Source organism: Mustela nigripes, chromosome 17 (assembly GCF_022355385.1).
Source record: "Mustela nigripes isolate SB6536 chromosome 17, MUSNIG.SB6536, whole genome shotgun sequence".
Classification (NCBI taxonomy): Eukaryota; Metazoa; Chordata; class Mammalia; order Carnivora; family Mustelidae; genus Mustela; species Mustela nigripes.
The window spans coordinates 46,770,418-46,798,170 of record NC_081573.1 but is presented as its reverse complement, the minus strand read 5'-3'; the positions used below and the strand labels follow the sequence as shown (position 1 = coordinate 46,798,170).

The following is a 27,753-nucleotide window of genomic DNA, read 5'->3' as shown; positions in this document are numbered from 1 at the left end:
AGATGTGTTGAGGATAAAATGTGATGAAGGACCTGACAGTTCCCAGGACAGAGCAGGTACTCCATAAATACTGTTTTCTCCCTAGGTCAGTCATAAGCAACTATCCATCTCTCAAGCTTATAAAAAGCTCACACCACACCTCAAGACACCTCCTTTTTTCTCTCCTTCTAGCTCTTGATATCCATGGTGATAAGTCAGAAAAGCAGCCTTCCCCACCCCTCTCCTCATTGTCCTCACCAAAGCTGTGTTCCCATTACTCTTAGGACCTGTTACTTCATCTGCACTTGGAAGACTGGATTTTATCTCCTCCCAGGACATAAGACCATTTTACCACCATTTTCCTGATATTGCCACTGGTGAGAAACAATTTATTCAGTTAAGTGAGTGCTCAGTAAGAACCTGGGGTGGCTGAATTCCTGTCCCAGCCCCAACTACTTTCTAAATGACTTCATGAAGACAATATGTTCGGCAACACCAAAGATCTCTTTTTAATGACTTAGCTCTCAGGGCCCTTTGGTCACAGAAGATAAAGAAGTCAAAGAAATGGGTTTAATGTGTTCTGTGTCCCAGGAAGAAAGCAACCTGTGCTTTCTCTTCATTGTTAGCTGGAAAGCAGTGTCCAAGGTAACCAGAGCAGCAGTCCTTCTACACTGCTGGGCTGAGCAGGTCAAATAAAGAGAAGTCAGTTCACAGAAAGAAAGGAAACCACTTACTCCTGTGAGTGGAATTTATAACACCTACCTTTGGGAATATATCCTGAAGAAACCAGTCATGGATATAAGCAAAGACACAGCCAGAAAGATGTTCATTGAAGTGCTTGCTGTAATACTAACAGGTGTGGGTAAATTTGATGTGAGAGATTGAAAAAGTATTTAAACAAATAATGGGAATCCTAAACATTCTATTTATTGAGGGGGTTCTTGGGAGTGCGGTGTAGAAATAAAATGTCTTATATGGACCAAGGATGAAAATGCTGCATGAACTGATGAGTATGATTAACTCAAACCTCACAACAGAAAACAGAAGAGAATGAAAGAAAAATTCCCAAATGCTCTTCTCCCACACTGCTGGGGCCCATGAATCCCTGACAGCCACATAATGCAAAAGGGGTGGTGATGCACTGTATGTCTACCTCTTTGCCCTCTGATTAGAGCACTGGAGCCAAGGCTGCCAGTCTAAGAAGGGAACGTGAGACACCTTGAGCTGAGTTGACTCCAGCAAGGGCTCGTCTAACCCTCAGTCTATTGCTGGGCCATCTTGTCCTGCTGCTGTTCATGGTCTCCAACATTCAGAGGTGCTTCTGATTTACAGACGAGGAAACTTTTCATCAGACAGCAGAACCACACACTAGCCCTCTATCTCAGTAAAACCATGGATTTAACCCATTTTACAAATGGTCTGGTCGCCACATTCAGGCACCAAGCCCCATTCAGCCTATGGATTGTAATGAACAGGAAAGCCTTGTGTCTCAGGTACAGTTGCACTGGACAAGTAAATGCGCCCTTATATTGAGGTGCTAGAGACCCTGCTCCTTTTCAGTGCCCCCAAGAAGTGTACTTGGATGCTGAGGAGATTAAAAATTAAGAGCTTTGGCCTTCAAGAGAGAAATATCTCATGTCCACAGTTGGCATAGAAAAGATGAAGTCCTCCATCTTCAAATAGACCATGTGACCCTGGACACCAAGCAACTCTGTGATGACTATTCTAAATCGAAGACTAGGTCTGCCTTCCTGTTTACCAAGCTACCGTCCATGTCTGCCGAATCTTGCATCACCGTGGGGAAGAGAAGGGACTCCCAAACACAACTATGATTAAATTTACTATTAGCTGGATGGCAGGCTCAACGCTCATTAAAACTGTTCTATCTAGAGAAACACGTCACTTCCTGTACCTGACAGTTGAGGAATAAATCCATGCTGACAACTTTGTGGGGGGTTCCACTGAGGACTCTAGGAGTTCTTGTATAGAACAAGTCTTGGGTCCTTGAGAAGCTACAAAGGGAAACTATTCTCGCAAAGTATGCATGAACGCATTTAGAGCAGATCCTCTCTGTTCCAAGTTGAAGACCAAACTGCCTTCAGTAAAAGGCAAACCTCTCTGTATTTGCCTTGCTTTTTGAGAGGATAGGCATTCCATCTCCAATTATGTCCAGGACAAGAATTCATGACTAATAACATGAACTTCAATTAAAAAAATACATTAAAAAATAAAAGTTATGGCATGGTTGGGGATAGAACAAGGAACAAGAGAGGCATAAAACAGAAAAGACAATCTGGCCAAATAAGAAAGTGAGCATAAACAGCCTACTTCTCCTCTCTCTTTCCCCTCTTGCCCTGGCCATCTGGCCCGAGGAAAGGCAGAGGGAGAAAGTGAACAGCAGCGTATTCAGTAACGTCTGCACTTAGATCGACCAATCCAGTATGGAGAAACAGGAGTCGTGTTGCCATTTGCCACCCAAAGTGGAAATGGAAGTATTCTTATTTAGTCATCTGAAGCCATTGTTCAAGTTCATTGTTAAATGGAACGGCAAAATCCTTGATGATCAAAGTAAGCTGCCAATCACGATTATGAAAATGCTATTGCATATTATTCCCTTGCTATAAAAAAAAAAATTCTATAGGAACTAAGAGAGCAGGAAAGATAGTGAAAGAAAGAATACACAAGAGAAAAGGAAAAAGAAGCTTCGGGATGATACGAAAGAGATAAAGAAGAATAAAAGAAAAAAATGTCTATCCAGGTGTCGTTGAAATTACATTCTCTGTCCCTGGCATCTCTGATAATTATTGGTTTAAGTGTTTCTTGAGTTTCTCTATTGAAATTAACTTCCTTAAACACTATTTGTTTGAACCTTGCCCTGGCATCAGGCATGGGTTAGACATATAGTCAAATGCACATAGTTGAAGGTAAAGCTGGTTTCCTTCTGACGGTGTGTTCCCATGCTCCCCAAAAGATTGTGCCTGCAGGACAAGCAGGATACTGAAACACTGTGTTTGCTGGAGTTTCTTCATTTGTACCTGCTCTCCCATTTTCTCTTTAAGCATGCTTGGACCATTTTTATTGTTGGGACACTCATGAATGAGGGAATCAGGACAGAAAAAGCAGTGGATAAGCAGTTTCCTCTTGCCTTTTTGAACTACTGGTATTTCTATGCTATGAGGCGAACTGAAGTTTTGAGGCAGGAAAGGCTTTTCTTTTCTCACTTTTTAAAGATGGCACAGTGGTAATCCAGTGATTAAAGCTCATTGTCTGAATGATAAAGCTTCTGGTCTACTGGGTCCCGCCATTGTCACAGCTCCTTCTGATTCAATTAGGGCCAGAACACTGGGGGATTTCTGCCCAGTTTCCGTGGACCTAAGACTTTTATTTTTATCACATACTAACTTGGTTTTAAACAAAGCTTTGAAGCTTCCCAGGGCTAATCTTTAATGAAAATGGAGAGGCAAATAAAAAAGGCTGAAATGAAGTCCAATGAAAGCAGCAAGAGCACTAATTCAGGGAGGGTGGAAGGAGATAAAAATGAAATGGACTTTAGAAGAGGCAGGGATAGATTCAGGAAAAAGAAATACTCAAAATTTAACAGTGATGAGATTAGTTAAAAGAGTTTGGCTTGCCACTTTATTAATTTTCTCCCCTGCCTGAAGTATTTTAAAAAGGAAAAGATTAAAGATACCAACAAGAAATCATTAAATTATATGGTTAGCAGGGATTGAGCAATGCTACTAAAGCTGAGACTATAAAAGCCATTATATAAGCCCTTCTTGTTCCTCATTCTTCATATTTTCTGGAAATACCTTCTCATTGAAAAAAAAATCCACACTGATCCCAATCCAAAAGAGATTGTTTTTAGAAACCATGAGATCTGACCAATCTGATTAGGTTTATGAAACAAAATACAGTCCTATAGGTTAGTTTTGAGAGACTAGTGAAAAATTATATATTTTGTCTTAAAAATCTAGGAGTTTAGCCACTAATAAATTATAACCAGGTTGAGATTAACCATGGATGGACAACATTGTGTTCCACATAGCTCAATTCAAGTTCTTGAAATGAACAAAGGAGCATCATACATTGGGACCAAGTTATAAAAATCTGACCTTATTTGAGTTGGTTAAAAACTTACCACAAAAGTCTCAGATTTTTCATGATAAGTGAGCTTTGAGTTCCCCCAAATTACAGCATATGGGTGATTTTTCTTACAAACCTAAACTTTTCTCTGTCTTCTTCTTCCTGGGTAGCAAATATCTTCCACTGGAAGTGGGCAATGATGTTACTGCGGTTGTGAATAGTTATAATTCGCTGGCTGGACAGAGATATGTAGGTTTTCTCAAGGATCAAGGAATTCCTGTCCAGCCTTATATTCATGTCTATGGCAGCTCCATACAGAGATAAAAAGACTTTTTCACCTAGAAATTAACAAAGTACAAAGACACTGAGATTTATTCTAGAATGACTACTAGGTCACTTTTTCCCCAAGGTGAAGTTACAGGACAAGCATTAGACATTTCATTCTCCGCTCCCCCTACCCTGCAATCAATCCAGAGATCAGACATGATCAGAAAACTTAAGTATTATGTTTGGTGAAGTTATGGAGAGTCAAACTATATAAATTGTAAAAACCATATAAATTGTTATAGTGGGTGTTACATTTTCTTCTTTGTAATTTTTTAGAAGATTTTATTTCTATATTCAAGAGAGAGAGAGAGAGCGTGCACAGAAGGAGCAGGGGGAAAGAGACAGGCAGACTCTGCACTGTGTGTAGAGCCCAGCACTGGGCTCCATCTCATGACCTGAGTGAAAACCAAGAGCCAGATACTTAACCAACTGAAACACCCATGTGTAAAGGGTATTTTACCCCTTTTTGGTAATATTTTTAAATCCTATAGCCTGACCACAAGGGTACCTGTGTTCTAGAATATAACCATTTGTCTCTTCTTTATCCCAAGCATGAGCTGGCATTCTGACTCTTAAAGTAACTGTACCTGTACCAAGTATATCTAGGAAGAGCTGCTCAGCATGCAAGGATCGAAATCCTATCCAAAGGGGATCAGAAAGAAAGAATTGGGGCGCCTGGGTGGTTCAGTGTGTTACGCCTCTGCCTTTGGCTCGGGTCATGATTCTAGGGTCCTGGGATAGAGCCCCACATCTGGCTTCCTGCTCAGTGGGAAGACTGCTTCTCCCTCTCCCACTCCCCCTGCTTGTGTTCCCTCTCTTACTGTGTCTCTCTCTGTCAAATAAATAAAATCTAAAAAAAAGAATAACTTTATTAGTTAAAAAACAAAACACAAAAAACATACAACTATTTAAAAGGAATCACTTCCTTCAACAGTAATTAAAACAAAAACGAAACATCTACATACTATATCTAGGTAGTAGTTACACAGAAAAAAAACAAAATATTAAGACCAAGGCTATGTGTAAATTTTAAAAATCTTAATGTTAAGAACACCTTTATTCAGCATAGTAATTTAAGTTCCCAATTTCATTCAAGATGCACTAATTCCCTTGATTCCAGGTAAAACATGAGGCCCCTTGGGCTTCCGAGAAGATACAAACATACAAACTATGTTCTACATGATCTCTGCGATGTCATGAGGGTGCCTCACTCTGACATAAGAGTAGAAAAAGGAAATACTTAAACACCAGGAAGGTCCTGTGCTGCTCTAAGTTTAATCAGCACCCAAAAAGCATAAGCACTTGTACCTTATTTTTTAGCAAACATTTCTGCTCCATTCACCATTGTATTAACCAAGCAGGTACTTAGTAAATTAATAATGTTTTATACAGTGCAAACATCCTTTATGCTCTATCACTTTAAACACAGAAAAGCTTTGAACACAGAAGAAAATATCCAGGCATTTGACTCTAAAATTTTAAATTTTTATTTAAAAATATATTTTTTTAACTTCACATTCAAATACCATAAAAGCATGCATGCACTGTGAAAATAAAATGTCTTCTCCCCCTCACTCAATCTTAGGCCAGACTTTCAAAGGTAAGAGCTGTTAATATTTTCATGTACTCCCTGGCCAAATCAAGGTATGTACTCTTGACAACGTTTAAACTTTCTGATGAGCTAAGCTTAATAATATAAGTGAGAAATCATTGTTTTGCTTAATTTGCATGGTCTTAATTATGGATGATATTGATTTTCTCATAGATTAAAGAACTTTAAAACACCTTTTTCTGTGAGATGCCTTTTATAGCCTTGTTCATTTTCCCTTTGAGAAGTTTACCTTTTGCATATCGATTTGTGAGAATTTTTGATATGAAAAAATTAGCTCTTTGTTATTCATGTTGCAATTTTTTCCTCCATTAGATATTTGAATTTCTGTATGACTTTTTTTTTTCAAGTTAAGTCTCTTTTCTCTTAGTCTTTATGTAGTCTAATTCTTTTCTTTATGGCTTTTAAAAATAAGTTTATGTTTTAAAATTTTTAAATTACATTTTGAAACTCAACTTCCACCTTCCCTTTAAAAGCAGCACCTTTTCTTAAAGAAACTAAGGAGACCATAAATAGGTCTGGCTTGATGTACTTTTTAAAATGAGACATAGCTAATTTTCTTTTTCTAGCAAAAATAAGGTAGGTTAAGTTAATGGGATTTTCTGCTAAAATAACTTAAAAATCTGGACAAAATATGAACAAACATCTTCTTAAAGTCACTTCAGAACCATTGTCACATTAAAGAACTACCAGGCCAAAAATTAAATGAAAAAGGGACCAAAGAGATCATTGAGCACAGAAGAAAGTTTTGACCCACAGATATGGTACTCTTGGCAATGTTGAGCTATTCCTGTGCAGGCAGGAAGGATGGAAATCAAAACCCTAAGTCTAAAGAAAGGGAGACTTAAAGCAAACAGAAACACTTTATCCACAATAACTTATCCTCAAAGGACTGTACCCTCAAGATGAGTTTGAATTAGAAGCAGACTAGCCCTAATTCAGAGTCAAATACTATGCTGGAATGTCTGTGATTGAAGAGAATTTCAGTCCTTGGATTTGGTGATCATGGACTGGTTTCACTCTCAGAAACCTAGCAGAAGTAACACACTTCATGTTGGAGGAAAGAAATTTCAAATTTTTAACATTTTTTAAAATACACATTCAAACATAACGAGGCATGCAAAGAAACAAAGCTCCATTTGGTTGAACTGGCAAATGTAAGAAAGACAAAATGATATTAACAAATTATTATACACTAGAATCATGGTATCTAACTGTGTTAGATACCATTACAGATGGTAATCTAACTGTGTCTAAAGAAACAAAGTAAGACCTTGGAGCTATAACCAAGGAGTGGGAAATCAAACAAAGATCTAGAAAACTTGAACAAGAGCCATACTAGGCTCTTATAGAAATAAAATAAAATCACCTAAATTTTTAAATCTCTAAGAATAAGATTAATAAAATAATTTTAATAATTTTATGAAAAAAAATAGTCAACTGGACCATGGTTCAGAAAATACAAAAGGCAATATGAAGAAATAAAAATACATGAAAAATGAACAATGAATGAATAAAATAGTAGGCAAATGGAGCGAGAAGGTATAAGTGTTTAATTGGAAACTCAGAAGGAGAGGAAAGATATAATGAAGCAAAGACAATATTTCAAGGGATGAGGGTTAAGAGTTTTCTATGGTTGATTGAAGGCATCAGTTTACAATTCAAAAAGCCCAAAGGAATGTCAAGTGGAGAAACTTAAATACATGAATATATTGTAGTGAAACTAAAGAAAATCAAAGACAAAGGGAAAGTCCTAAAAGCAGTTAGAGGAAAAGGCATATTATCTTCAAAGGACCCATGGTTAGAATTACAGCTAACTTTTCAAATCAAACAATGGAAACTGAAAGAAAAATGGAATGGCTTCTTCAATGTGATGAAGGGGAAAACAATGCCAACCAAAATTTATAGTTTTTCAGACTTTGTTTGTCTACAAACATTTTCGTTTTATCTTCATTTTTAGGAATATTTTAAATAGGTTAAAGAATTGTAAATTAGCACTGTTACTTTGCAGCACTTGAATAATATCACTGTCTTTTGGTTTCCATAATTTCAGCTGAAAACTTTGCAGTCAACATTATTAGTGTGCCATTTAAGGAATGTGTCTTTTTTTCTGCTGACTCCTTTTATGACATTCTTTTTGCTTTAGTTTCCAGCAGTATTTGAACTAACAAGGGTTTGCTGAGCTTTATGAACTGTGAATTATTGTCATTATCCTTTGGGAACTGGTAGAATTAAAACATAGTATAAAGTCTCAGTAATTAAGAAAGACTGATGGAATAAAAAGTCAAAACAGGCCCAAATACATGCTAGAATTTATTATAGTATAAAGGCAGCAACTCAAATCATTGGTATAAGAATAAACTTAAAAAAAAAAAAAAGCACTATTTGGACAATCTAATAGCCATATGGAAAAACAAACCTCACATCTAGCAACAGAATAAATGCCAAATTAATAAAATATTTAAGTGTTTAATATGAAACCATAAAAGTAGAACGACACACAGAAAAACTCTTTTGTAACTTTTAGAGGAGAAAGTTTTCTAACCATGTCTCAAAATCCAGATTACTCTAAAAAATATTAAGAAATGTTATTACATAAAAAGGAAAAAAGAAATTTGGGGGGCTGGGTGTCTCAGCTGGTTAAGTGTCTGACTCATGAACTCAGCTCAGGTCTTGGTCTCAGGGTTGTGAGTTCAGGTCCTGCATTGGGCTCCACACTGGGCGTGGAACCTACTTAAAAAAAAAGAAGAAGAAGAAGTAAAGAAAAAAGAAATTTTGAATGCTATAGAAACTTAAGTAAAAACAAAAGAAAAAGTGGCCAAAATGTTTACAACTCATATCTAAAATAAATTAAATCGCCAGATATGTAAATAAGTCTTAGAAATCAATATGACAATCCAGTACAAGAATGGAAGAGAGTTGTAAGAAAAGAAATATACAGGTCCCCTATATGTGTTAAAAGATGCTCAACTTCTCTCATAATAAAAGCAACACAACTAAAGATGTATCTATATACCATTTCCCCCAAACACAATGGGTACAATAAAAGTTTGAGAACATAATCTGTTGCCATGGAAATGCAAAGTGGTACATTCTTCCTCCCTCATGGAATGAGTTGGGTGACATGGATTAAATATCTATCAAGCTTGCAAAATAATTTATCCTCTGGCCCTCTTCTAGGAATTTATCCTGTCGACGAGTGAGAACAAGATCAAGAGTATTCATTAAAACACTGACCTTAATAACAACAGAGAAGAAACAGCCATAGTACCCACCAAGAGAAGACTGGCTAAATTATCTGTGCTACACCTAAAAGGGGAATGCCATGCAGGTGTACAAGTACAGGATTTATGATTAAGTGGAAAAAGTAAGGTTTAGAATAATTCACATAGTATGCCATTTTTAGGTAAGGAGGGACAATAAGAATCTGCATTCATGTTTGCATCTATGTGCACAGAACACCAGAATAAAGTTAAGAGCTGGGTGGGTGAATGAGGCAAAGTAGAAATGACACCTTTCAATATATATTTTTAAGATATTGCTTTAATTTTTGAATACAGGAGTACATTACTTATCCAAAACTTTAACATAAGAAAAGATTACAGGGTCTTCAGGAAACATGGGAAAGCTGCAGATAACACTACTAATGAGAGAAATATAAAATAAAATACTATTCCATAACCATCAGATTAACAAATATCAAATAGTTTGCCAGTGCTGTTTTGGAACTATGTCATAAGGATGTGGGAAAACAATTTCCATATAATGCTGATGAAAATACAAATTAGTACAACCACATGACTGACCAATTTATATTCCAGGAAAGCTCAATATACACCTGATCTGTAACTTTGCAATTTCCCTTCTTAAAGAAAATCTCCTACAGCTGCATAAGACATATACAGAGTTATTCATTGTGGTACTGTTTGTAATAGCAGAAAACTAGGAAGAACATCCTAATATCCAATAGAAGAACAGATTATAGCATGTCCACATGTTGGAGTGTGTTGCATCAGTTAAAATGAATCAGAGCTATATGGATCTATGCGTTTAGATCTTCAAAATGTAGTGTTGAATGAAAAAGTCAAGTTGGGAAATGGTATATACTGTATGATATCATTTATGTGAAGGTTAAAACTACTCGAACAGAATGCCTGGATGGCTTAGTTGGTTAAGTGGCTGACTCTTGATTTCAGCGTAGGTCATGATTTCAGGGTCACGAGATCGAGCCTCGTGTAAGGCTCCTCACTCAGCGTGGAGACTGCTTGTCCCTCTCCCTCCCCTCTGCTCCTCTCTCTGGGCCCTCTCTTGTGCTCTCTTTCTCAAATAAATAAATAAATAAATACTCTTTTTTAAAAAACTACTCGAGGCAATAATATATATGATTTATAGATAGATAAATATGTAAAAATACCATAAAAATGAACCAAATACAGCTCCTCTAAGAAGCCATAGGAATCAGATCAGGACAGAGTAAATGAGATAACTTCAAATCTGTACTCAGTTTAGTTATCCATAAAATAAACCATCTGAAAGAAATGTGTATAGCAAAATGTTGAGATGCGTTATACATAATCATTATTGATTATATTACTTCTGTGCTTCTGTTGTGATTTGAAATATTTCATTGTTTAAATATCTAATCAAGGAAAAAGATCCAAGGGCTTATTTAGTTCATACAAATCTCAGGGTCAGAGGGACTAATGTCATCAATTTGAGTTGCTCACTGCAAAACTCTTGCTTCTAGAAATATAGCAAAAACCACTACACTCTTTTTGAAAACCGTCTAATATTGATTTTTTTTAATCCATCTTCCAAAAATCATCAGATCCACAAAGTAAAGGAAGCAATAACTTTTGTCTCCACAACTTTAGGAATATGACTTGATTTTTCCACCCACTCTCATGAAGACAACCTTAGAAAGGGCTCCCAAACCCTAGCTACTTAGAAAACTGGTTGGATGAAGGGATGTTATGCCTGCCAGAGTGGACACGGTTGCTGTTCCTCAGCATTGGTATTTTTGTCTCGCTGGAGTGCCTGTTTCCATTCGGCTTCCGATTTGGTTTCTAGCGTTGAATGTTGTGATCACTGCAGATGAGGTTAGCCACTGTCATTTATTATGTCCTAGTAAAAATGTTTTCTGGAAGTCTCATTAGCTCTTGCTAGTTTTGCTACTATCAATCAAGCAAAACAAAAGAAAAAAATGAACAAAACTAAGTTTACCAAAAAAATACGAAGCTAGCTATATACACAATATATTTCATACTGTGGTTTCAGTACTTTCAGACAACAGAGGGCAATAAATAAAATATATGAGTGGAGCCATAGATTCTCTAGGAACTAGCAAGTTGGTGGAAAGAGTGTTTTTCATTTCCTGGTCACAGCAGGGTCAAATTCACCCATGCAAGTGAATTGCTGAATCAAACTTCTTTAGAAGTGCTCTTTCTTTGAAAGGTGCAGGAAACAACTTCCAAGATTTGCTTGACTGAGCTCACGCAGCAAATCAGTGGCAATGTCAAAGTCAGTATTCTCCATCTCCATAGAAGGCAGTGGAGGATTACAGAAAGTATGCTGGCCTCAGAGGATGCCAAAGACCTGGGTTCAAGTTCCAGCTTTACTTAGGTGGCTAGTTTTCAATGTCTCTGAACCTCAGTTAACTCATCTCTAAAATAAAGGGAGTTGCATAAATGCAGAGAATAATCTGGTGATTGCAGCAAAAGGGGTGGGGGGAGTGAAGTAGGTGAACGGTGTCAAGAGGTAAAAACTTCCAGTTATAAAGTCAGTCACAGGAATAAAAAGTACAGCATAGGGAATATAGTCAATTGTATTGCATGAATTTGGAATGGCGACAGATGGCAACTACACAAGTGTTTTGTGATGTGTACAAATGCCCAATCACAATGTTGTATACCTGAAACTAATATGACACTATGTGTCAACTATACATCAAAAGATTTTTTTTAATAAAATAAAATAATGGGGTTAAGAGATGTCCTCTAATGTCCTTTTAAATGTGAACACCTCATGACTCGAGTCTTCACTTGCTATGTAATTGACAGAAACCTCATTCCAACCTCCTAAACAATCTTGACCATCTGTGCATCCAAACTTGTGCTATTCCCTATCCTAAGGTATGGAAGAAGAAATGAAGAAAAGGAAATAGTCAAGGAATGTTTCCATTGCCTCTGAAGTCATGTTAAAACATTTACTCTTTTACCATAACTATGTTTTGCTAGGTTTTCTAATTATAACAGCACACACTAATAATTAATCATAATAATCCCACAGCTGAAACAAAGCTTATGCAGGGTGGGCTGCACCAGGATATTCAGATACATATTATTTAGCAACTGTGAGCTAACATATTGCACTCAATTACTTGCTATGTTCTATTTTGGTATTCCTTTCTTGGCCTTTAGGAGGAAAAAAAAGATCTTCTTTATGGTTTATTAGAGTACAATACATAAATGACTATAAAGCTGTCCTTTGAAGTACTAATATTATGATTACTTTTATCTTTAATAATAATACATCATGATATCTTTGGGGGAAAAGAGCCTATTTGCCAACTTCTGACTCCTGAATTGAAATATCTCCTCTTTAATAAGAGACATAATACTTAAAAAATGCTGAGTAAGTGCATCAGCTCCATTTCCTGATTGTTCCAGTGGTTAATGTCACCTCTAAGATGACAGCAACCTCACCAGGCATTGAATAAAAAACACTTTTATGCTCTTACTTCTAGGGTTCATTCTGGTAACCAAAGGTTTAATAAGAATATGTTTTTCCTTAAAGCCTGTTTTAAATACTAGTATCTCCTTGAACCCCTAGATTACCTAAAGTTTCTCAATACCCAGTTAAAAAGTGCAAAACTTAAGCAGTTAACCATTTATTAATCTTTTAAGAGTCAAATAATATTTTCACATCTCAGTTTTATTGAAAATGATAGAATTAGTTTACTCAACTATTTTGTTTCTGGTTTTGTTCTATTTTGTTTTTAAGAATGTAGTCTTGACTAATTGTGTTCTTAATCTCTTCCGGAAGAATCAGTTTGTAAAAGGTATCAAGTTACTTCAGTTCTTCTCTTTTAGACTATTATAAAAAGGTAACAAAATCATTTCTGTGGTAAAATCAATTTCCTAAACAAACTTGGTTTCACCACAGAAAGGCATATACAGAAGAAAGCACAGAAGAGTTCTGGTTCAGGTAAACACTGATGAGTAAAATATTAGATATTGGTGAAATTTACACTCAACCTCCTTGATTCTAGAGCACTGGTTCAAACTCTGGTTGATGAAAAAGAAAAATCTCCTAGCTGCATTTAATCAAGAATTTCTATCCAATGGAGGACCAGCAACTGAAGGGCATAAACATAACTGTTAGAAATGTGATTGAGTACTTCCCGCTGAGGATTATCAATGTTCCTCCTTTTGGAACATCGTTTGAGGAAGTATGAAAAAAAATCCAAGAGAAACTTCCCTCCTCAAATCAATTCATACTTGAAACAGCTGCAGAACATTCAATCAGATGCTTATTTAGTGAAATGAGAAGGCAATGATCATGGCTGCCTGGAAAAGCTCCATGATTGTGTTTAGACAGTCATTACTGTTTTTCACTAATGAAAGGTTATAGGTTCCGGTCATTGATAACCCACAATAAAGATGAAAGCATATTCTTATCAGCAGTTCATTTCATGTAAAGAAAAATGCTACAAGATAGCTTACCTCTATCTGCATCTTCAGAAAATGACTGTCAACCAAAGTTGACGCCATAACCTCACAGTGTGGAAATCAACATTGCTGTGGTGATTCAATTTTAATACACGAATACTTGTTTCCTTTGGCACACGACTATAAATGCAAGTATGGGTGTCAACTCAAATACTTACCCAAAAGTTAAAATACAGATTGAAGGCCAGTGAGAGCTGCATTTCACAGTCAATAAATTAAGGGAGTAAAAGTACCTAGATAGTGACTTGAGAGATTATAGAGGTGATCTACTCTGGTGGAAAAAGCACTGCACAGCAGATTACTGTCTGAGCCTGGGCTTTAATTGTGTTTCTGCTACTCAAGCAAACTTGGAAGCCACTTGGTTTCTTTTCTTTTCTTTTCTTTTCACTTGGTTTCTTAAAGCTTCAGTTTTTCATTTGTAAAATTTAGATTTGATTATTAGTTAAGTCTTCTCTCAAGCTTTGATTCTGTTGCGTTATGGAGCATTCTAAACTGTTGGTCTCAAAATCCAACCAAATAAAATTTTTGACATTATACCACCACCCTATGTATACTTGTTCATTTATAATTATATTATATACTACGGGTACGTATATACATATTCATACATATGAGTACTAGAGTACTAGGACTAGAGTACTAGAGTACTCATATGTCAAATATATTAAAAATACGATTCAAAATGAGCTAAAGATGAAAGATATTTTAAAGATAATTTGGTATGTTTATCAACAATTATGTTTACCAACAAAAATTGACTATGCTTCATTCTTTTTTAACTCCTGATTTAAAACACTTTGTGATAAAGTAATCCAAACATAATTCTAAGGCCACATTTTTTCCAATACTTAATTTTAGGGGCTGACATAAATGAATATGATAACTCACAAAGATATAGAGATCCAGATGGAAGAAATTTATCATTGATTGAATTTATTAACACTCATATTTTTCACTTTCACCCACTATTAACACTGACAACACAAAGGCATTTATTGAAATTCAAGAATAAAAAAAGGAAGGAAGAAAGGAAGGGAGGAAGGAAGGAAGCCAGAAGACACAAATTACCAATATCAAGAATGAAAGAGGAGATCTGCTATAAAACCTGCAGACATCACAAAGCTTAGGGTTTTTTGTTTTCTTTTGTCTTTTAAAATTTTTATTGCGTTATGTTAGTTACCATAAAACAAATTAGTTTTTGACGTAGCGTTCCAAGATCCACTGTTTACATATAACACCCAGTGCTCCGTGCAATAAGTATCCTCCTTAATAACCACCACCAGGCTCATCCATTCCCCGACTCCCCTCCCTTCTTAGGGTTATTATGAACATTTTATGCCAACAAATTTAAATTTTTAGATTAAACAGAAAATTTTCTTTAAAAAGTTTACCAAAAATTACACAAGGAAACAAAACAGAAACACCTTAGTAGATCTAAATGTACTAAATAAACTGAATAACTAAAAACCTCCCAAAAAAGGCTCTAGGCCCAGATAGCTTGAAAAGCAAATTTTCTAAACCCTTAAAGAAGAAATAATATGAATATTATAAATGACAACAACACTTGTAGAGAATGAAAAAGTAGAATAATTCCCAGCTTGTTTTATGAGACTGATTCATTTTTTTTCAGACCAAAGAAGAAGCCATTGCATGAAAAGGTGAAATAATATATGACCATCTCAACAAATGCATAAGTAATATATGAAAGTCAACACCCATTCAAAATTAAAGTTCTTAGAAACCTAGAGATGGAAGGAAATGTTCTTAATCTGAAAGAGAGTATCCATTAAGAGCATCATACTAAATGATGAAACAGTGAGAACTTCCACTCTGAGACTGAGAACAAGAGAAGGATGTTTGCTGTCATAATTTCCATTAAACTCTGATAAAGGCCTAGCTGTGCAAGAAAGAATAAGGAATAAAAGGCTTGGGGCACCTGGGTGGCTCAGTGGGTTAAAGCCTCTGCCTTTGGCTCAGGTCATGATCCCAGGGTCCTGAGATCGAGCCCCGCATCGGGCTCTCTGCTCAGCAGGGAGCCTGCCTCCCTCTCTCTCTCTGCTTGCCTCTCGGCCTACTTGTGATCTCTGTCTGTCAAATAAATAAATAAATAAAAGTTTAAAAAAAAAAAAGAAATAAAAGGCTTAAGGACTGAAAAAGAATAAAACTATCATTATTTGCAGATGCCCTGTGTATATACAAAATCCAAAATCACCTACAGATAAAGTAGGAGTTAATAAGTTAATTTCTCAAGGTTTGAAAATATAAAAGATCAATATACAAAATACAACTCCTTTTTGATATGCTCCCAAATTTTAGAAAATAAAATTAGAAGAAATATACCACTCCAGCTATAAAGGAAGTGATAAACTGTACTTCATCAAAATTAAATTCTTTTGCTAATGAAAGATACTAGTAAGAAAATTAGAAAGATAATCTACTTTTAGGAGATACTTGTAATAACTGTTTCTGAAAGGCCTGTATTGGGAAAAAAAAAAAGCCATGAGTCAATAACAAAAGTTCAAATAACCTCCTAAAGTATAAGCAAAACCTCTGAATACACACTTGAGAATAGAATACATAAAAATGGTCTAAGCAAATGAAAAGATACTCAACATCATTAGTCACTGGAGAAATGCCAATTAAAAACAAAATATTTAAAAAAAGCAAAATATATAGGCTTTTGTTAATATTTGGCTAATAATAACTCTGCAGCTAGGATGACTAAAATTAAAAGATCGACAATGACCCAGAGTTAATGAGAATGTGGAGTAACCAGAAGACCTATCTACCACCTGGCTTGGTGAGGGGGTGCTGTGGTTGGTCTTTAAAATGCTTCACCCACTTTAGAAAACTGGAAGCTTTTCAGAAAGTTAAAACATATACCTACTCTATGACCCAGCAACCTTACCCCTAAACATTTACTTGAGAAAAATAAAAACACATACACTCACACACACACACACACACACAACTTGTACAAGAATGGTTATTCAAGCTCTATTCATAATAATCCCAAACTTCAAACAAACTAAAGTTACATTAACAGGAGAACAAATAAACCATGGATAAGCCTACAGTGGGATACTGCTCACGGGTAAAGAAGGGAGTTTGCTACACGCAACCTCATGAATACATCTCCAAAACATTATGTTGAGTGAAAGAAACCAGACACAAGAGACTATATACTCTATTGAGCATATTTATTTGAAGTCCAAGAACAAGCAACACGACTATAGGGTGAGAGGATGCAGAATGCCTGGGACGGGGATGGAGGGACTGACTGGAAAGGGCATGAGAGGACCCTGAAGCCAGGGATGTTCTCTATCCTTAACGGAGGATATCCTTAACGGAGTGGTCATTACACAGGTCTTGCCAAAACTCACCAAACTGTACACTGAAGAACTGTGCATCTTATTGTATCTAGATTATACCTCACTAAAAAATGTAATGAAGATTACATAATATGTAAATAATAAACATAAAAAATAAGGCTATAAAGGAATAAACCTAACCACAATGTTCAAGACTTCTACCCAGCACACTACTGCTGAGAGAAATTAGCGAAAATCTAAATACGTGAGAGATAAACCACATTCATACTATACTACATAGAGAGCGTTATAGGACAGTAGGAAAGGATAACTACTCCTTAAGTCATGCTGAATGATGTGAAAAAAGACATAGAGTCAGTTTTAAGCAGCAAATTCAACTGGAGACTGAAATAACTAAAATAGTTGATAAAAACAGTTTTTAAACTACTTTAAAATCCATCACTAACCCTATCAGAAAGTAAGAACATCAAAGTGAAAAATTCCAAGAAATAGTGTAGTGCCCAGGCTGTCTTTTGTCAGTTCTCTCTCAACAGTTCTCTGCTCTTCACCAGACCTAACAAAAACAAAAACAAAAACAAAAACAAAAAACCCAACTCAGATTTAACCACTCCTCCAGGTCTTTATTTCCTTATGAAAGCTTGCATGCCTCAAGGAGATAGGCAAAGAGAAAGACTCCCTAAAAATCTGCTTTTGCTCCTTTTCCTGTTTCTGTTCTTACCAGAACCTGCACCCCCACCCCACTTAACACATCGCTCAGTATATCCTCCTTGTAAGGGACAAGGAGTTAATGATTTCTCTAGAACAGATAACATCTAAGGAAGAACCAGATGAGAATGACCCGAGGAAGTCATCATGTGCGCATTCCAGACCAGGGCTCCAGATATCTCCAGGCCAAGGCCCCCCTGGCTCCAAGGAATAAGACCTGGGCCTTTGTCTTCTTCCTTCTAACCAGTTTCTAGATGCCTGAGGGGATATGCATACCAGACCCTGACAAAGACAAGACTCCCTCTTTTCCTTTCTGAGTCTCCCAGAATCTCCATCCATATCTGCTCTCTCCTTATCTTCAATAAACTGTGCTTTCACTTCCTAGTGAAGCCAAGGACCTTCTTGGCTGATCTTGAGGAACCCCTCTGGCTTCCTGGACTTGGCCTGCATGCATCAAAGGAAAACTTACATTAAATAAATGTGTATGTTTTTCTCTTCTTAATCTGTCCTTTGCTATAGGGAGCCCAGCCAAAAGCTTAGAAGAGTGGAGGAAAACCGTATTCTTCCTCCCCCACAGATATCGTGGTTGAAAACCATCAGAACTAATAAAAAGCAAACTAACTAAATAAACAGATTTAATATGTTTAAATGCTCAGAAACAGAATGAGAATGACAATGTTTAACATGCTTAAGAAATAAAAGGGAAACTTGAAGAATTAAAGAGTAGAAAGTAATCAGATTGAAGAACAGATTGAATCAAGAACCAAATAAAATTTCAGAAATGAAAATACTTATAATTGAAAAATTAAAACTCAGCAGATGAGACTTCACGGAAGAGGGAATTATTGAATAGAGAAGAAAAAGTATTCAGAGAAGTTCTACAAAGACAAAGAAATGGAAAAAGTACAGTAGAGGTTTAAAGGCATAAAAAATCAGGGCACCTGGGTGGTTGGTTGGTTAAGCTTCTGACTCTTGGTTTCAGCTCAGGTCATGATCTCAGGGCCCTAGGGTCAAGGCCCACATGGGCTACACACTCAGTGAAGAGTCTACTTGAGATTCTCTCCCTCTTCCTTTGCCAACATTCCTGCTTTCACGTTCTCTCTCTCTTTCAAATAAATCATTTTCAAAAATGTTAATCTCTTATTTTAAAAAAAGGAATAAATGAGAATAATAATAGACTAAGGAACAGAATAACAGAGTAACTGATTGGAATTCCAGAACAAGATTACAGAAGGGAGAAGAGCCAAGAATCCACAAAGGGGGGAAATCAAACACAGTCCCTACCTCACACATATTCATACAAATATGAAATCAAAGATCAATCATTAATCTCAACAAAGAAGCTACAACCATTACTCTTTTAAAAGTAAACAGAGTATGTCTGTGATCCTTGATAAGGTGATGATTTCCTAGCAAGAAGGCAAAGAGCATTAATCTTTTCTTTTTTAAGATTTTATTTATTTATTTGACAGACAGAGATCACAAGTAGGCAGAGAGAGAGGAGGAAGCAGGCTCCCTGCTGAGCAGAGAGCCCAATGTGGGGCTCGATCCCAAGACCCTGAGATCATGACCTGAGCCGAAAGCAGAGGCTTTAACCCACTGAGCCACCCAGGTGCCCCAAAAAGCATTAATCTTAAAGGAAAATGCATCAATAATGCATTTTGATAATGTCAACATAATCAAAATTAAAAATTTCTGCTGCTGAAGAAATATGAAGGAAATGAAACAGGGGACGCTACAGACTGGAAGAACATATTAACAATACACATACCTGACAAGTGATTAGTGTTCAGAATACAAGTTATAAAGTACTCTTACAAATTAATAAAAGAAAAAAACAACTCAATAAAAAATGAGCAAAAGACTTGAACAGACACTTCATTAAAAAAGATATATGAATGGCCAGTAAGCACAGGAAAAAGTCCGCAACCTCATTAATCATTAGATAAAAACTAAAACCACTAGAAGACAGAGCTTCACACTACTAGTGGGTCTAAAATGAACAAGACAACACTATGTGGTAGCAGGAAAAAAAAGACGAGGACAACTGCGTTTATGAGCAAGGATCTGAAGCAATCGGAAGTCTCAGGCTCTGCTGATGGGCCTGTAAAATGGCACAGGTACTTTGGAAACATTCATGTTCCTGATGTGTTATAAGCTATGCTTTTTACCTTTCTCTGCTGGGTTATATGGGTCAAAACTCCCCTTTTTGCTTAAGGTTTGCCTTGCTAGCAGCCAGTGAATCCTGACTTACACTGAAAGATAAGATACACAGGGGGTATGTGTTGCTCCCTCAGGCAACGTGGAACTTGGACCATTTAACAACGGGTCCTTAAGCATGGACTAGAGCTGCCCTGCTCAGAGGTGTGTCCACAAAAGCAGCAACTCTGAACTGTGACCCAGATGTCATCTGTTGCTCTTTCCCTGGCGGTGCACTTGTGTTTTCTGCCTACAGTGCCCTCCAGATGCAGACAATCTGGGTCAATAAACACAAATGGGGAAAAAAGAAGTGAGAAGGAAATGAGAAAAATCATGAAATAATAAATGGCAATGTAAAATATTAATCTAACAACCAACTTTGGAGACTTCCCTAGCGTACATGCAGCCTACATGACCATCAATTAAATATTAGCGAAAAACAGTGTATAATTCTTGTTATTGTCCAGACTGGAGCCTTCAGAAAATGCTGGTAGCAATAGACACAGAATCACATTTAAGTAAGATGTTGTGCATTCTAAGGGTTAAGGCAAGTGGATCTTACATAGACTGGTCAGCACACAGGAGACATTCTGAACTGGGATTTACATTTTGTTTTAACTTTAAGACAATTGCAGTAATAAATCAAATGGAAAATCCATGGGGTATTCAGTTACCATAATGTTTCATTTACATATAAATACAATTAAGCTGCCGGTGTGACTTCAGGGTTTAGTTCCCTTCCTGAGAACTGTTATTTGTCAGACTTTCAAGCATTGGAAAAACCAGTCTGGTGGGATTTATTTCTGGCTCAACATTATTTCTGTGGGAGACATTCATTCTTTGGTTCTTCACCTTATGGATCTTAGCTTAGCTTAAAGCAGCCAAAAGAACCATTTCCTATTTTGTTTCACCATATTTTCCATCCGACCTTTCTTTCTTTTTTTTTTTTTAAGATTTTATTTATTTATTTGACAGAGAGAGAGATCACAAGTAGGCAGAGAGCCAGGCAGAGAGAGAAGGGGAAGCAGGCTCCCTGTTGAGCAGAGAGCCCAATGCGGGGCTCGATCCCAGGACACTGAGATCATGACCTTGAGCTGAAGGCAGCGGGCTTAATCCACTGAGCCACCCAGGCGACCCCCATCTGACCTTTCTTATAACAAAGAAGGACGCATACCTGTGTCGTAATGCACGATAAGCCTTTTGCTGTGGCTGCCCGCAGTCTGCGGCTCAAAATCCACTTCCAGCTGCATGGACTCCCCCACATTAAGAGTTCCGCAAGATGGCTCCACGGAGAAAGGCCTGCAGCACACGGTGAGACACACTATCAGAGCCCATTCCTTTCTGGTGTGAGGGGGAGGAGGAAAGGATAAGGGAGTTCTTTTTTTTCTTTTCTTTTCTTATTATATTTTGTTGTTAGTCACCATACAGTACATCATTAGTATTTGATGTAGTGTTCCATGATTCATTGTTTGTGTACAGCAGCCAGTGCTCCATGCAATATGGGACCTCCTTAATATCCATCACTGGGCTCACCCATCCTCCAACCCCCATCCCCGCTAAAACTCTCAGGTTGTTTCTCGAAGTCCACAGCCTCTCATAATTCTTCTTCCCCTCTGATTTCCCCTCCTTCAGTTTTCCCTTCCTTCTCCTAATGTCCTCGCTGCTATTCCTTATGCTCCACAAATTAAGTGAAACCATATGATAACTGACTTTCTCTGCTTGATTTATTTCACTCAGCGTAATCTCTTCCAGTTCCGTCCATGTTGATGTAAAAACTGGGTATTCATCCTTTCTGATGGCTGAGTAATATTCCATCGTGTCTATGGACCACATCTTCTTGGACCATTTATCTGTTGAGAGGCATCTGGGCTCCTTCCATAGTTTGGCCGTCTTTGACATGGGTGCTATGAACATTGGGGTGTATGTACCCCTTCTTTTCACTACCTCTGTATTTTTGGGATAAATACCCAGTAGTGCAATTGCTGGGTCATAAGGCAGCTCTATTTTTAACTTTTTTGAGGAACCTCCATGCTTTTCTCCAAAGTGGCTGCACCAGCTTGCGTTCCCAGCAAGAGTGGAAGAGAGGTTGTGGAGGAAGGGGAGTTCTAGCACTGCAGGCACTAGAACAATTTGGTGATTCAGAAGTAAAGTACACTTCTCCCCTGACATGAAAGAACTTTCCTTTTAAGGTTAAAATAGCAGTATTAGACCAGCAGGTGTAAGAGAAATTTAAAGGATACAGTAATATTCTCGTTTGGGTCCTTGCTATTCAGCCACTCTTTTAACATTCATGGAGTGATTCCAGGGGTCAGCCCTAAAACATGTCTGCAAATACTATAATTTGCAGAAGAAAAATACCTTCAAAGGGATAAAAAAAAAAAACAAGTTTTGTGATAGGTCAGTAAAGAGAAGGTTTCATAATGGAAAACTCTGTGAGACTCCCAAAGATCACACAATCACGTGAGGATGACTTTAGGGCACTTTTAATAAAGGGTCTGCTTAACAGAAGGGGAAGGGGAACTACAAATGATACAATCCCCCAGGGTTATAAAGAGTTAAGCCATTATGACCTCTAGGCCCAAAGAGCCAAGGAGAAGGAGTGTTTTGAAACCTACAGGAGTCCTATGAGAACGCTGCTGTACGAGGAGCAAGGACCTTTAGTCGAGAGAGACAGACAGTCCAGATGGCCTCACAGGGAAGACACTAGGGGACAAAGTGTCCTGACTTCACATCCTCTCATCTGGTCACCTGCTGGGACTCCCACTGGCTGAACCCAATCAGAAGCCAAAGGGATGGGAGCCTGTTGACCCATGCCACGCAAGTCAGCCTCCTGGGTGACAGCAAGCTGGAGACTGGTGGAGAGCATTTAGAAAGGCAAACTGGGGATAAGTTCTATGCCTTGAAAATAGAATTTGTGCATGGACACACGATGGGGTGGTAGGGTGGCTTTGGGAACAGGAAATCGTTTCATTTCATTTCCCTGGAAGGAAGTGGTAAGAGAGAAGCTGGATCTGATCATGAGATACCTTAAATAACTTACAGAGTTCTTCCTTCTAAATAGAAAACCCAGCCCATTTAATTATTTTCATGGTCCATTTCACTTCTCTAAATTGCTAGTTTTTCAAAGTAACGTGTTGTACAATGTATCTGGCAGGCTACATTTTTTCTGATTATTTACTTCTATCACCACTGTTTTTTAGTTCTATCCCTGAAATCTTCCCTTAGGTAATGAACTTCATGTCCGAAAGCCTAAGCTTCTGTGAGGGTACAGAGCCATGGTGAGGGCAGGACATGGTGATACCCGAGATCTTCTCTGCAGTGCTTCCCACCATGGGAAACTGTTTCTTTTCTCTGGGGCTCTCTATTTGGATCTCCCTCTACATTCACTTCTTTATTTTCCCATTCCCTTGTCCTTCTCCCACACCTATAGCCCCAGCTCTCCAGTGAACCGCAGGCACTGTGTAGAGGCTCTATGCGGGTAGTGGTCCCTAGCCTGAAGCCAACAGAAAAAGTTCAAAACTCAGCTCTGCCATGACCTTGGGGCAAGTCACTGAAGCTTCGGTCTCCTGGTCTGTAAGATGAGGGTAAGGACAGCACCTACTCCGTAGGTTTGTCAGGTGGACCAAAGGAGCAGACACAGGTAAATTGTAGAGAACAAAACCTGGCACTAGGCAGTGCTAAACTAATGTTTATTATTATTTCTGTTATCTCCATCACTGGCAGCCTCCAGATGGACGATGAGCCTGAGGATGATCTTGGGTGTTTAAATGAGTTCAAGTTTTTATTATTCTCCTCTCAATCCTTCACACTGCTCTAGGGATACCATAAAAAACATCTATAGGTCATAACACATGCATCTCAACACTTTCAGTGGTCCTCATAATGTACGTAATAAAGCTCAAAGTCCTAGGCATTTGAGGTTCCACACAATCTGCTCCCAATAAGATTTTACATTTTCATTGAACACATAATGTGTGTGCAAATGTCCCACGTTATCTGTCACATCCCAAATCAGTTGGGGAAGGAAAGGACAGGAGGGCTCCGCTCCCTTCACCATAACCTCACCGAGCAGCGCCCCCTCTCTGTTCCAACCAGACCGTGCCCCCTGGACAGACATTCCCCAGCTGCTAGGCTCCCACAAGAATATTTAGCATTTTCCACAGGTCCTAATGCCTCCAAAGTCACTTATCACTGCCCAGACTCAAAGGCACTTCTTAACTAGAATCTTCCTGGATTCTGTGTTGTGAACAAAGTCTCCTTCCTCAGAGGCTCGAACTTTCTTTTTACTTCTCACTTCAGTTCACCTTGTACTAGAGTTAGTTTTCACACCTGCTCCTGTCTGCAGCTACAGACTCTTGAGACAACACGAAAGGGAAAGCAAATAAGCTGCCATGAGCATGAACTCCACACCGGGCCCTAACTATGTTGGGTCCCTTCTGTATGCCAATCCTCTTAATACTGGGGAAAATCTGCAGAAAGGAGGTATTGTTATTTCCACTTTAGATATGAGAATACATGCTCTAAAAGGGCAGGCAACTGGCCCAAAGTTACCCAACGAGGTGGCCGTGGAGCAGGGTTAGAAGCCTGCCTGCAAGTTCAAGTTCTCTCTGCCTCCCCAAACCATGCCTGAACATTGAAGCCACCTGAAGAGATAGATCTTTGTGTCTCTCACCCTATGCACAGTTCTTTACTGAAAGAAGCCTCTCAGAAGAGGTTGTGGATTGAATTACGACCAACTTTCAGAGGGAAATAAAAATATCTGTAGTCATTAAGTCACCTTTATAACATTTTGGTGGAACAGAAAAGGAGCAGACTTTTAGCATCTCAAGAATCTCTGCTTCCTGAGTTGAAGGTAGGAGATCCAAAGTAAGGCTCACAGTCGTAAAGCTTCCTTTTGGTCTCTGATGGTGTCAGTAAGAAACTTAAGAACTGAGAACTGGGCCCAGTTTCCTGACTTTGGGAACAATGTTGTAATATTTTCTTCTATTTTTGCCTCCCTGGGTCCTAATATTTTTTCTTCCTACATGGCGCTTTCATTTTCTTTTCAAACATTTCTTGGTAGCGAAAAGAACAGTTTTGAAATGAATTGGATGGTATTGCACAGTAGAACCTAAGCTAATTTTCTATGGACAAAGAGATCCTTCTCTAGGACCTCCAGAAATCCAAATTCTATACAGAAGTAACAGATACTTTTCTGTTGTGCTCACTGTTGGGTTTCTATTACACTAAATTTCTTCAGTAGTCAAAAAAACAAAACACCTGGGACAACCATTGCTACTTAGAGCTGCCTAAGCTTTCTCAATAAATCAGATGTTAATTGGGTAGAGTGTGTTAAGTTCTGGCATTAAACATTGTCTATAATTTGATTTTGTACTTCATTTTTCTACAGGCAGTCAGGCTGAACCGGCCAGAAAATATCAAGTATCAGAAAATACTCTTAACAAAGAGGTAAAAGGCATTGTTTCTCAAGGGCATAGAACTGGCTCTGTCTACCAAAATGTTTGGTTTTGATATAATAGCCCCATTAATACCGAATGCTTGATTAGGGAGGAACTTGGGTTCCGGAAAAATCATGAGCCACAAAAAAGATTTTGAGATTTTTGTTCAACCCACTATAAACTGCTCTTGAGAACTAAAACTTTTCCATCCTTACAAATCAATATTTTAGCAGAAGGCTAAATATTGGCTCTGTTATATTAAATATGGAATTTAATATTAGGATGTTTTCTTCAGACAATCTTTCTTATTAACTGATTCCTGACATAAGGTTTTGGATTTTGAGACTGCTTCTTCATCTTTCTTATTTCACCTTCCAAAATTAATCCCACTTTAATAGTCAGAATTATTCTGGTACCTACTAGAGTTTCAGGTCAAATCCGCAATAAACTTGAGGAGTAATGGTTTATATTCTCTGTATATTTTATAGCACACTGTGACTCCTTTTATTAGCGTAAAAACATTATGCCTATTTTATAGTACTAGGACCATTTTTTTATTTTAAATTATTGTACGGGTTTATAGTTGTAGCTTTGCCTTGTGATATACTGTTGGTTAGGCATCCTATAAACATTTATTGAGCACTTAATTCTTCTAGGCATTATATTTGATGCAGGGAAAATAGAAATGAATTGGATGGTATTGATACAACCCTTGCTTTTTGAGAAACTCACATTCTAATGGGGGCAACAGACATAAAAAGAACATTTTATTTTTTATAATTTATATGAACCTAACCATTTATAAACTTAACCATTTAATTCAATCATTATTTCAATGAAAAGAATTTGATTTTTTAAAATAATTTCCCATGAGATATTGTTTCTGTGCATTGACTCTTAAAGTGATCAGAGTAAGAGCAGACCCTGGGTTTTCTACTCCAAAATCTCACAATATATCCACTGCTCTACCACGTTGGCAATCATATTAACTGAAAGAGTGGTCCTCACCTTTGCGGCAACACAATCACTGTGCACTTTTTTTTTAGAATGGACACTTGTCAGGGCATCTCCCCGAAGATTCTGATTTAATACAATGCGACCACAAGTTCAATTACATCCTTTCTCATTGCAACCCCCAGGGTTCTCAGCTGCAAACAACAGAAACCAACTCTGGCTAACTTCAGAAAACGGATTTACTGGAAGGATTTGGGGTAACTCAAAGAATTGATGGCATGTTTAGAAAACATGCATTTTGTGGAAAGAACATAAAACTACTCTATCACGAATAGATAAGATACCTAAACAGGAAAGCAAAAATATTTGCAAACAAATTGAATTGAGAGATTGATTGTCCAGAAGATGAGAGAAATGAGAAGCCCAATTTAAGATGACTCAGGGATAAGTAACAGCAGTTAGCGATTCTCACCCCTGGGCTGGAGACAAGAGGAGGAGGAAGTGTTATCAGATCGTGGGAACTTGACAGAAGTTGGAACCATGGTCAGGCTAGGCCAACAGGAATCAGAACCATCCGGGAGATGCAGCCTCTGCTGGGGCCTCTGCTGAAGGCAGAGAGGGTGGAGGAGAAATGCCCCGGCCCCTTGTTACTCTGCATTCTCCTTCTAGTGCCCTGCAGTAGTCAAAGTCAGAGGGAATTCTGCTGAGGCAGCCAGGAAAGCTAACTGCTGAGAGATACTGAATGAAGCCTGGGAAAGGGAAGGAGTGGATCCGAGGGGAAGTAAGCCCAGAACTGGCCCATGTTTGTTCTGATCCAGGTTTTGGTGTTAGTTCACGAAGGAACCTGGATAAGTCATTTCCCCTCTCGGGCCTTATTTCCTTCATCTGTAAAATGAGAATGTCGGACGAGAGTTTCTAATGGCTTCATGATTCCTAGCTAGTCCTTGAGTTGGCTCACTATTTTACCTTGGAAGTATTTCTGTATTAGAAGATGATTCACATTCATAGTTAATGGGCAGAAAAGCTTTACGTCTCTTCCTGCAACTTCACACTATGAAGTGATCTAGGAAGTGATTTTACTTCACTTTTGTATGAAGGCAATAAAGAGTAAACTGCCATTTATAGGTAGCTTTTAAGATTCAGCCTCAGTCCAGGAAGTTATGCTGGCTGCTCTTGTTTTTCCACCTTAGGTGGATTTTCTTTTTCATTGGAAAAATATGAGTATAACAGGAAGTTTTTAATGTGTATTATGGAAAGTGGTTGTGGGAGGACTTCTTTAAATCCAAAAAGATTCGTTCTTTCGTAAGTCATGGCAAGCCAGTTAACCTGCTTCCTACTCCTTCCAACTCTGTGAATCTCACCAGGAGATGACAAAGGCCATATAAGCACTTAGG

At 37.8% G+C, this 27,753-nt stretch overlaps 1 protein-coding gene across 1 annotated transcript in view; it reads right to left on the bottom strand.

The window, feature by feature from the left end:
* Nucleotides 1–27,753, bottom strand: part of HYDIN (HYDIN axonemal central pair apparatus protein) — a 326,854-nt gene that overhangs the window by 244,001 nt on the left and 55,100 nt on the right. The window contains exons 7-8 of the mRNA XM_059381282.1: nucleotides 21,142–21,266; nucleotides 4,202–4,403 (exon numbers count right to left, since the gene is read on the bottom strand). Coding sequence (XP_059237265.1) covers nucleotides 4,202–4,403; nucleotides 21,142–21,266 — 327 coding nt within the window. The remainder of the gene's footprint in view (nucleotides 1–4,201; nucleotides 4,404–21,141; nucleotides 21,267–27,753) is intronic.